Source organism: Vombatus ursinus, unplaced genomic scaffold (genome assembly GCF_900497805.2).
Source record: "Vombatus ursinus unplaced genomic scaffold, bare-nosed wombat genome assembly UNPS02014786.1, whole genome shotgun sequence".
In the NCBI taxonomy this organism is placed as follows: domain Eukaryota; kingdom Metazoa; phylum Chordata; class Mammalia; order Diprotodontia; family Vombatidae; genus Vombatus; species Vombatus ursinus.
In genome coordinates, this window is record NW_020954564.1 from 45,587,943 (window position 1) to 45,600,128 (window position 12,186).

The 12,186-nt window shown below is 37.0% G+C and overlaps 1 protein-coding gene across 4 annotated transcripts in view; it reads right to left on the bottom strand.

Annotated features, from left to right (window-relative positions):
- LOC114047022 (DENN domain-containing protein 1A-like) overlaps nucleotides 1-12,186 on the bottom strand; it is a 702,955-nt gene that overhangs the window by 338,636 nt on the left and 352,133 nt on the right. For all 4 annotated transcript variants that reach the window (XM_027867675.1, XM_027867672.1, XM_027867674.1 and 1 more), the window contains one exon: nucleotides 6,902-6,955. In XM_027867675.1, coding sequence (XP_027723476.1) covers nucleotides 6,902-6,955 — 54 coding nt within the window. The remainder of the gene's footprint in view (nucleotides 1-6,901; nucleotides 6,956-12,186) is intronic.

Genomic DNA, 12,186 nt, shown 5'->3' on the forward strand with positions numbered 1-12,186 from the left:
GGTTGTTGTGAGGATAAAATGAAATCATTTGTAAAGAGGTTGGCAAACCTTAACATGCTATGTAAATGCTAGCTGTTATTATTATTATGGATCAACATCATCATTTTTATCATTAGTATTATCATCTGACTGGCCATCATCATATAGCTAGTATGCATCAGAGGCAGAATTTAAATCCTGTCTTCTTGATTGCAAGTTCATCACTTTCTCCTCTAGATCACGTTGCTTTTCTTTGTACTGGCCCACAGATGGACTGACTCTAAGTCTGTAATCTGTGGGACAACCAAGCAAAACAGTGAAATAGAGACTTATCACTGGCATGTTCATCATGAGATGATTAAGTGTTGTTACCACAGCAACTCATGAAACCAATTACCAAGGAATAATGGGACTGTAGTCTGCCTCAACGGAGAATGTCCTCTCACAGATAAAGCCTTCAAGTACTGAAGCATTTTTTCTCATAACTCTCATGAAGGATATTCATATTAAATACATACCATCATCATAATAACAACAAATCACAGCTTAAAAAAAACTTTTAGTATTTTCTGTACAATAACCATGTGGAATAGGCCACACAAAGATTACCATTCCCCATTTTGAAAAAGATAAAACTGAGGTCCAGAATAGCCTAACAACACTAGGAGGAAATTAAATTGCTGGCAGTGTCAACATTATTACATCATTCTATAGATGAAAAGCTAAGGCCAAAGGAGAAATAACATACCCAAGACTACATGGTTAGTAAATTTCCAACAATCACATATATAATAAACCCAGGTATCTTGACTCCCTATCTAGTGCTCTTTTGCTTACATTTTGCTATTAGATGAAACAAACTCATGCTCCTGTGACATTGCCATATAGGTTAAATACTAATGATAAATTACAGGTATTACATTCACTTCCTTTGAAAGGAAAAACATAGTTTTTATATTAAAGTTATGGAAAAATAGAAAATAAACTTCAGTAAGAATTTGAAAATTGAACTATTTCAACTGCAGGGGTGCAGTGGAAAGAATATTGGCTTAGAAGTAAAACAAAACTTTGGATTCAGACCCTCAGATATCACTCATACTTCACAGCTGTGTGATCCTACTTATGTCACTTCTCTTCTTGGGACCTCATGTTTAAGTTTTTTAAAAAAATTTTATTGATATCTTTTTTTCTACATCATTATAATTTTTCTCAATATTTTTCCCTCCTTGCCTATCCTGAAGAATCAACCTATAAAACAAATAATTTTTTAAAAGGAAAAAAATTACTAAAATTGACACATTAGAGGTCTGAAAATATGGGCAATATGTGGACCTTTCACACCTGCTAAAGAATGGGAAGTGGTGGTCTTCTCCTACCCCTTCTTTGGAGCCACATTTGTTCCTTGAGGCTCTGTAACATTCACTTTGGATTGTTTTGTGGCTATTCATTCCATTTACACTGTTTTATTCATTGTGTATATTGTGTTCTTGGCTCTGCTTTACTTTGCATTTTATTAGATCATGTAATCCTTTCCATGCTTCTCTCATTCATCATATTTGTCATTTCTCCATTACATTAACATACCTCAAATTGTTTAACTGACTGATAAGCATCTATTGGTTTCCAATTTTGTGCTTATCGGTCAGTTAAACAATTGTGGTATATATGAGGACTTTTTTCTTATAACATCAGTGGGGAATAAGCCTTGTACTGGAATCTTTTGGTAAAAGGGTATGGACATTTTAGTCACTTTATTTGCGTTAGTTCCAAACTGTTTTTCAAAATGTTTGTACTGATTCACTGCTACAACTTCACCAACAATGTACTAGTATGCCTAGTACTGTAATCTCTTGGTCAAAAGGTATGGAGATTTTAATCACTTTATTTGCATTAATTCCAAATTGCTTTTCAAAATGCTTGTACTAATTCAGGGCTACAGCTTTACCAACAATGCATTAGTGTTCTCAAAACCCTTCCAACAATGACTATTAACATGCTTTTGTAATCTTTTCCACTTTGTAGCATGTGAGGTAAAACATCATTTTGGTTCTAATTTGGAAAAAAATATTTTGTGTGCTTTGGAAGATTAATATCCATAGATTTAGTGCATTTTGTAGTTATTTTGAATATTGCCCTTTCCATTATTGCTTTTTGGATTCTGTTGTGCTGTTAAAACTTTTATGGGTTTATTTTGTAGCCTACAACTTTGCTAAAGCTATTATCTTACTCAGTTTCTTTACTGAATTCCTACGATTTCCTAAGTAACATCATGCCATCAGTAGATAGGGATAGTTTGGTTTCCTTTTTACTTATTGCTATGCTTTTAATTTATTTCTCTTGCCTTATTACTAACATTTATATAACTATATCAAATAAATATAGGGAAGGGGGCATACTTCCTTTTCTCCTATATTTACTGGGAAAGCTTTTAGTATTTACCCAGTTCATATGATTTTAGGTAGATCCTTTATATGATTTTTTTGTTTGTTTGTTTTTAGGCAATTGGGGTTAAGTGACTTGCCCAGGGTCACACAACTAGTAAGTGTCAAATGTTTTGGTCTGAGGACAGATTTGAACTCAGGTCCTCCTGACCTCAGGGCCGGTGCTCTATCCACTGCGCCACCTAGCTGCCCCCTTTATGTGATATTAAAAAGAAGATCTCTCTATATTTATATCTGATAGGCTTTTTTTTTAAAGCATAAATCAGCATTACTCCTTGCCCCATTCCAAAGGCTTTTTCTTAACTAACTGAGATAATCATGTGGTTTTGGGAATTTTTTAATGTATCTTGTACCTAGTAAGCCCTTAATAAATATTCACTGTATTTAACTAGACTGCATTTTGTTTTTAATGTGATAAACATGTTGATTGTTTCCTTAATGTTTAATAATGTCTGTATCCCTGGGTAAGTACAACTTGATAATGACAATTGATTTCTTCGGTGAATTGCTGTAGTCCGTGTGACAGGATTTTATTTAACATTTCTGAATTGATATTCATGAATGATATGAATATATAGTTCTTCTTTGCTTTATCCTCCATGGTTTAGGTATTAGGACTATATTTCTCACATAAAAAGAGTCTGGTAGAGTGCTCTCTTAATTTTTAAGAATAATTAGCAGTGTTGGTATTAATTGTTCTTTAAAAGTTTGATAGAATTATGGATAGAAAATTATGGATATATCAGAACCAGGAGTTTTTTTCTTTGGTAGTTCCTTTATTAGATAGTTCTATGGAATACTGTTACGCTCTGAGAAATGACAAGCAGAATGATTTCCAAAAAACCTGGAAGACTTATATGAATTCACACAAAGTGAAGTAAGCAGAACCAGAACATTGTACACAGTAACAGCAATACTGTTCAATGAAGAACTGTGAATGACTTTGCTACTCTGATCAATGATACAAGACAATTCCAAAGGACCCATGATGAAAAATGTTATCCACCTCCAGAGAAAGCACTAATGATTACTAGTAGCAGATTGAAGCATACGTTTTTTACTTTCTTTATTTTTCTTGTTTGTGTGTGTCTTTTCTTTTGCAACATTGCTAACATGGAAATATGTTTTGCATGATTTCACATGTACAACTGGTATCACATTGTTTGCCTTCTCAAGAAGGGGAAAAGAGTGGGAAGAAGAGAATTTAAAACTCAACATTTTAAAAAAAGTGATCATTAAAATTTTTTTTACATGTAATTGGGAAATATGTAACAAATTAGTAAGAATTTTTTTTTTAAAACAGGAAATTGAGGCAGCTAGGTGGCACAGGATAGAGTACTAACCCTTAAGTCAAGAAGACCTGAGTTCAAATCTGGCCTTGGACACTACTGTGTGACCCTCAAAAAAAAAAAAAGAGGAAATTGATAGAGAGGTTGAGATATTTGTTCACAATCAATTAACAATGAATACGTTAATTGATTGTGAAAAGAAGTGAGGAGATTACAAGACCTTAGCTTAAAAAGGCCAATGTCTCCCACTGCATCCCAGGCCATTTCCAGTCATACTGTTCTATATCTTGCCACTGGATCCAGATAGCTCTGGAGGAGAAAGGGAGGCTGGTGACTTTGCACAGCTTTCCCTCACTCAAATTCAATTCACTTGCAAGTTATGGCATCATCTTCCTACTAGTAGTCTGAGCTGCCCTACAGGGGACCCAAATGGCCAGTTCTAGTCACGCAACTCCTCTCCTCTCTTCCTCTCCCCTTTCCTCCCATCTCCTCTCCCCACATGGGGTATCATACCCTTACCTGAGGGTACTCTGCCCAAAGGAAGGTAAATTTTGATGCCTGAAACCTACCTTGATTTCTTGGGGTTAGTTGGCTAGATTTCTTCTTAAAAACCATGCCTTAAACTCAATTCACTCTGGCTTTCATTGATTGACCAACAATAGGCCCCTGCCCAAGCACCATTTAATGGCTATTTTTTGGGCCCAGATGACTCAAAGTGAATGTAAACAGTAATTGTTTCTCTTTTGGCCAGAAACCCTAAGGGTCTTCCCCCCCAGCTTGGTGTTTTTGTATTTTCTGTTTTTGTTTTTGTTTTGGATTAGAGGGGCCATACCTTGACTTATTAAAACAGCTGTAATCACTGAATGGGCATTGCCTCAGTCAAAGTGAGAACTTGGAAAGATCTTAAAAAGGCCAAGGTCCCCCGGAACTGCAGCCTGGGCCAACTCCAGTTGTCCTGACCTATATCTGGCCACTAGACCCAGATGGCTCTGGAGGAGAAAGTAGAGACTGGTGATTTTCCATAGCCCTCCCTCACTCAAATCCAATTCCCTTGCAAGTTATGGCATCATCTTCCCGATGTCATGATCCTCTTTGAGAACGAAGGACAAACCACACAAGTTCTATATCCTTTTTAAAGTGTACATTATTTATCTATTTGGTTTTCTGTTAGGTCTTTTTCATTGGATTATTTAATCCATTCACATTTAAAGTTATAAAAGGTAGGTTTATGTTTTCTTCCATTTTCCTCTAATGTTATTTGTTTATTTTTTTCCAAATTAAGATTCCTCCCCCTTACCTGCCCTTCTTCTGTAAACATGGTACTTTGACATCTCAGCTTTTTAGTTTATTCTCTTTTAAGGGAACTCAATTTCCCACTAGCTCTTTTCCTCTTATCCTTAAGTTCCTAGCACTCCCCATTTGTCACACTATTCCCTAGTTTTGCTTAATTTGCTAATTCCTTTTTCTTTCGTCCTTATTAATCATCTAATTCTTCTCTTTTTCTTCTCAGTTAAGTAGTCAAGGAAAATATACATTCCTTGCCGTAATTCCACCCTCTGCTTTCAACTTGTTTCAAGGTTTTGTTTTTGTTTTAATTTTCTGTGCTTTAAAAAAGGATCTTTTCCTCATTCTCTCCATTATTTCTCTTTACATTCTCTCTATTATAGACTTTGATTCACAGTCCATAAACTCATTTATTCCTTAAATCTGTGTTCCTCATGGATTTAAAGCTCCTAAAGAACCTATTTACAGATCTTGTCCCCTATCCCTTCTCCATTTGTCTGTTGAGCCTCAGTTGTGGAGATAACAATTCATGGATATGACAGAGAGGAAAAAAGTGTTGCCCCAGGGTAGAAATTTTCTGGTATCCTTGATTTTATACTTCATTATTACCCTGTGCCCTCCCTATGATTATTCTCTACCTTCATTCCCTCATTTGCCATGAAATCTCTACTTTGAGTCCATGCCCTTCCACCCTTCAGTATGTCAGCTGTCCCCAGGATTCTCCTCAGGCAGAATGCTGTCCACAGAGGCAAAACACTCTCTCAGACAGAGCAGTCTCTCAAAGTACCAGATGCCAGTAGATCACTCCCATTGTAACAAACCCATTTCACCCCATGGGAACATTCTCCCACAGAATCCCCTCAAATTTCTGAATTGAGAGTCTCCCCTTTGCTTCCCTCTGTTTTCCCCCTACCTTTCTCACTTTACCCATTTTCCTATGGGGCCTGCTTGAGGACACAGTGCTAAGTTAGCATGGTAGGAATTAAAGACTAATCTTTTCTACTGTTGATTCACTGGGCTGTCCACCTTTCTAGTGTTACTGGTGTTTTACTATTGAGACACTTGCAACTGTTTTACCTCTTCCACATAATTCTTGCTTTGAAGAGATCTGAGAGGTCATAAACACTGAAGAAAATGTCTGGTCTTCCATCTTGTTGGTCACATGACTGAATACTGAGCCCCAGATTTTTCATCAGTAAATCAGGAGTAATAATACCTCAATTGTCTGTGATATGGCTTCCTAAAGTGGTTAGAGATTTACTTATTCCAATGCTGGAGTAAACTGCCATATTAGGAAGTATAGACCTAACTCCCTTTACTATGAATCCTTTCCATGAAGCAGTGGAAAAGTGTGATGGAATCACAAAATGCTCAAGTTGGAAGGGACATTAGAAATCATTAGGTCTGCTTTTTATATATGTTATATATGTGTGTGTGTATGTATATGTATATGTATATATGTGTGTCTATGTATATGCATGTGTGTGTGTGTGTGTGTGTGTGTGTGTGTGTGTGTGTGAGAGAGAGAGAGACATTTTATATATGAGGAAAGGGAAGTCCCGAGAGGGGAAGTGATTTGCCCAAGATCCCACAGTCAGTAGTGGCAGAAGTATAATTCAAACTTAATTTTTTGACTCAAAGTGCCTGAATTTAATGGTGAAGCTAAAGGCATGCACAAGAAGTTTCAAGAAAAAGGGCTTGCTAATCTTCAATAGCATAAATGATTGCCGGATACCAGTGAATGGATGAAGTATTGCAAATTATTAATCTTCACAGAATGGGGATGGGGATGGGAGGACAGAATTCTCTACTACTGTTACAATTACTCAGATTCTCTTGACCTACCCCTAAAAACTTTCAGAAGGGTAGAGAGAAATAAAAGGAATTTAAATCAACTCAAATACTCACATTTTCAGGTATGCTGGGAAGTTCTCTTGTGTCAGGCACAGTAAAGTAAGAGTGCTAGGGGGGAAAACAAAAACCCAGAAGGTAATTTGTTTTTGTAAAAATGAGTAATAGTAATAATGGTAACGACAATAATAGTTATTTATATAGCACTTTAAGGTTCAAAGAACACACACATTATCTATTTGATCATACCCAATAAATCTATGGAGGTAGGTGGAGCAAATATAATTTGCCCTATTTTACAGATGAGGAAATGTAAGTTTAGAAAGAGTAAGTGATATCCAAGAGTTAGTAAATGAAAGAGTCACAACTCAAACTCAGGTTTCATGATTCCAAATTCTGTGTTCCTTTTACTATAGAAGGTTGCATATTATCTGGAGCCAAACATGCTGAATCACTGCTAAAATCATTTAAAAAATTAAATGCTTTGTTGATGCAAAGAAAAATGGCAATAAAGTTTACTGCAAAATATTCCTGAACATTTAAAACAATAGTCTGGAATCATAATACAAAGGAATGAGAAAACTATCCACTGACATTCTTCTCCCACACAGTGCTGTAGAGGTGACAATGTGCTCTTGCACACAAGCATAAACTCTAGCAAGGTCTTATTAAATTGGAGTAAAAGCCTGATGTTTGTCATAATATCATGAGATGGCAAAACAGAAATGATTTCTAAAAAATCCATAGCAGCTTATAAAGGTCATCATCCAAGGTTTGGCAGGGATTGCAATTTGTGCTCCTGAAGGCAATATTCACAAAGAAATTGAAGATTTTTCAAAATGTCAAAATAAAAACCTTATTAATTCTTGCCTTAAGTATCATTTCCAGGATCTATGATTTTTATTGATACAAGAAATTCCTCCATCAAAAAATTGTAACTACTTTATATTTTAAGAGTTAATTGAAGAAATGTTTGATGAATTGAACTGTGAGATGATGAACCTAAAAAATTCATCACAATAATCATAACATCACATTTCTTCAACTTTTTTCTCTATTTTACAATTTCTTCTTTCCTTCCTTCCTCAAGGTTCTGTCCTGGGCTTTCTTCTAGTCTCATCTTTCTCTTCCCCCTCCTCTTTTCTCCTCTCTTCTAGACACTCTCTTGGTATCCTTATCAGCTCAAGTAGATTTAATTATCACCTCTATGTAAAAGATTCTCAGATCTCTACATTAGCCCTAGACCTTCTCATGAATGCTACCATCTATCCTTTGGATATTTCAAATTGGGTATACTGTAGGTATTTCAAAATCAACATGTCTCCAAAGTGAACTCATTGTCTTTCCTCCAAGAAGTCACTCTTTTAAATTTCTCTATTTCTGATGAGGGCACCACCATTCTTCTGGTTACCCAAATTTATAACCACAGAGTCATCTTCAGTTCCTGTCAATCACCCCATATGTCTGAACAGTTGCCCAGTTGATTCTAACTCCACAACCTTTCTTGTATCTGTTCTATTCTCTGCACTTAAATAACACCAACCTATGTCAAGCCCTTATCACTTCTCACCCAGAGTATTGAAAAAATATAATTGATCTCCCTGGCTCCAGTCTCTCCTCTTTCTAATCTATTCTTCTCAGAGTCAAAATAATGTTCCTAAAAGGCAGGTTTGACTCTATCACTCCTTGCTAATGAAATTCCAGTGGTTCACTAGCATCTTGAGGGTCAAATACAAACTCCTCTGTTTGGTACTTAGCACACTGTCTGGCACATATATAGCAAAATGCTTAATATATTGCCTGGCATATAGTGCTTAATAAAATGCTAGTTGACTGTTGACTCCAACCTACCTTCCCACTCTTGTTAGATATTATTCCCCTTCATACATTCTACAGTCCAGCTAACCTAGCCTTTCTATTCCTTTCACATTCATCTCCCAACTTTGCAAATTTGTATAGGTTTTCCCCCATGCCTAATATGTTCTCCCTCATTTTCACCTCACAAAATCACTAGTTTTCATCAAAGGTCAGCTCAAGTATCACCTTCTACATGAAGCTTTTCCTGAGTTCATCTGCTGCTATTTCCTCCCCATGAAAATAAACCTGTCTTTATTCTGTACAATAAATTGTAATAAAATGACTAAAATTCCAGAATTAGAAAGGTAAGAAGAGAGACCACTAATCAAAACTAGCATTTCCTAATCAAGTATCATGATTCAAGTCTCAGATTCTCCCAAGAAGGTATAGGGTAATAGGAGTCTAGGTGGGATAGTTTTGGTTTTATGGGATACATTTTGGCTCAAATGCAGCTCAGTGTATCTCAAGGTGAAGCAAGTTATCTAATACAGTGTTTGTAAAGGAGAAGGTTTCACATCCTCTCTCTCCAAGTAATAAATATAAAACCTTGATAAAGTTTTAAATGTGTAAATCAGATGGTCTAGCCCTAGTAATTTCTTTATTATGTAGGAACCTCTTGGATTCAGTTGAAAATGGAACAGTTGATTAGTCTGTCTCTGAGGGCCTTTAAAAAACTGAAAGTATTTCTGCAGTGAGATGGCAAGTTCAATATTGGAGGACTCCAAGTTTAGGCAATGAGCTGGAGCCATGTTCCACAAAAGGAAACTGCCCACGGGAATAATAGAAAATCTGTCTTTCTTCTCTACTCCTGTCACTTGACTATACCATTATCATCTAAGAGACAAGATCAGTAGCAGAGTATCCAACTAGGATCAGAGACTAACAAGTAGAAGAAAACACATCCAAACAGAAGCAAAGTGACACAATAGGAACAATTAAATATGCAGATGGTATGACCCCTAGCACCAGAGAAGAATTTCCAGGTCATGAAGCTTAAGGAGTTATATTATCCTTTTGCCACATGGATATTCTCTATGTGTGCCTCTCTATGGTTCCACTCTAAGTTTGAACTCATTCTTTCCATGGATCTGTTTATATATGTGAGTATGATCCAGGCTCTGGAAGAGACTTTTTAGATCAACTGTTCTTATTATACCATCTTAGTAAATATATTTTCTAAAAGCTAATTAAGTGCATTGGCTGATTATCAGCGAGAAGCACTTTGGTGTTGAGTAAGAGTGGTAGAAATTGAACCACTCAGGGTTACCCCAACTACTCAGAATGAGTAGCAGTTACAATGTTACAATGTCTGAGGACTCCACACAGACAGCATGAATGCAATGTTGAGGAAAGGTCCTACAAGGATGCTATGTGTATAGGTAATCCCTTCTGGTGAAATATAAAGTACTTGATGGCAGACTTTTATTTTTGTCACTGGTTGCTTTGTCAGTGGTCAGCACAGTTTCTGACACATAGTAAGTACTTTAAGAAAAGCCGTTGGTGGATTGACTGATACTTCTGTAGTAGAGAATGACAGAGGTGGTAAGGCGTTAAAATCTTAATGAAATACAAAGAAGTAATCCCTTAGAAGGTATGGTGACCTCTTTGGTGAAGCTTGACAGGATCAGAGAGTGGCTAGTCGCTGGCTAGCAAAAGATGAACCACACTTCAAGAGGCCTGTTAAAAATCAACACATACTTGCTAGGCCTCAAGCAAAGAAAGTTCAAACAAGTGTGATCTCTGGCAGCAAAGAAAGTTAGCTAAGGAAGAGAATCCCAGATGTTGAGACAAAATTGCTCCTCACCTCTAGCTGAAAGGGGGTTCATCAGCTGTGGCATCTTATAGATTCCTGGTAGGATAAATCACATGCCGCAAAAATAATAGGATCAAGGTAGAACAGAATGTTAAGCAATATAATCACCATAGTCAGAGAAAAGAGACAGCTGTGGACTCAAGAAAGAATTGGCCCTGGAAGTCACAACTTAAGAGGTAGAGAAAAGTATGCCCAGGAAGTTCTGCTGAGCTACCTTCCTAGAGAAGATGCACTCAGAAGAGAGAAGTGTGATGACATTATGAGAAGAAAAGAGTTAGCAGGGACCTCAAGTTGGAAGAGACGTCAGTTGCTTTGGACACGTCTTCCCTATGTGACCAGTGATATAGATAAGATTTATCAAAAGAAGAAGCATTTATTTAAATTAACAAAGAGGAGTGAGTTGTTTTTGCCACATATGTTCTGCACATGTGTGCCCACTCTTCCCGCTAATGCTTTGCGGTTGTGGGAGGGTATACCCCAAGCTTGTTGGGGGGGGTGTGAGAGGATCTTTTATTAAAATTGCTCTCAGAATGCTATCTCAACAAAAGCTTCTGTTTTGAGTTAATTGTGTCTATGGGATAATTAAAGGTATGTGCATCAGTGGAGGTTCATGAGTTACAGTTTCAGAAGTCTAGACCCACATAATATCTTGAACCTAAATTGGTCAACTGCAACTCCTCCCCTCCCCAACGATGAATATGAGTTGAGAGGCGGTACATTAGAAAAGGAACTATATTTTAGAACAGCTCTCTGAAGGAGGCAGTAAATACATAATGAATCCTAAAATTGTGTTAGTGGGGGAACTCCCTCCACCAAAGCCTATTGGCAATTCACATATAACTTGGTGGATAAGACAGGGAAGCTTGCGTGAGACTCAGAGAGGTTACCCATAATCAAACAGCAAGTCAGTGTTAAATAAAGGATTTGAATCTAGGTCGTCTTAACTCAAAGTCCAACACTCATTCATTCCACTATATCTTATTTCCTCTTTGAGTGAGGCAGAACAAATATTATCCCAATTTTAAAGAGGCTCACAAAGAGGAAGCAATTTGATTACAAGAGCATATATTAACTCAGTGTCCAAGGTTAACATTTAAACTTTGGTCTCCTGACACCAAGTCCACATAGAAGGTGAGTTCCATTACAGGGTGCTGCTTCTTTTATATGAATGCAAAAGCATTTAAGTGCTCACTATGTGCTAAGCACTGTGCTAAGAGCTGGGGATACAAGTACAAAAGCAAAGACAGACTTTGCAATCAACGACCCAAATTCTAGAGGGAGAGAAAGAACATAAGTGCACAACAGCCAGGGGGGCACTTTGGTATGAACAGTAACAGGGATGGTGAGTGGAGTCACAAGGGAATAGATCAATGAAACCCATCCAGCAGCAGTGGAATAGTTGACTTGATCATGGTTCCAGAAATGGCAGAGGGGAGGTAAGGCTAGGATATAGGAATGTCAGAAGGTAGTTTTAAGAAAAATGTCTGTGGAGTAGAGAATGAAGTGAGGCATAACTACTGTCTGTCTGAAACAGTGGGCTAGGAGATCAGTAACCAATCAGGAAAGCAGAGTCTGGAGATGAAACCATGAATCATCAAATCATCAGCTTCATGGGTGGTCAGCTTTCCTCAAGAAGAGGAAGTTCTTTGGAAAAAATAACTGGAGACTGTAC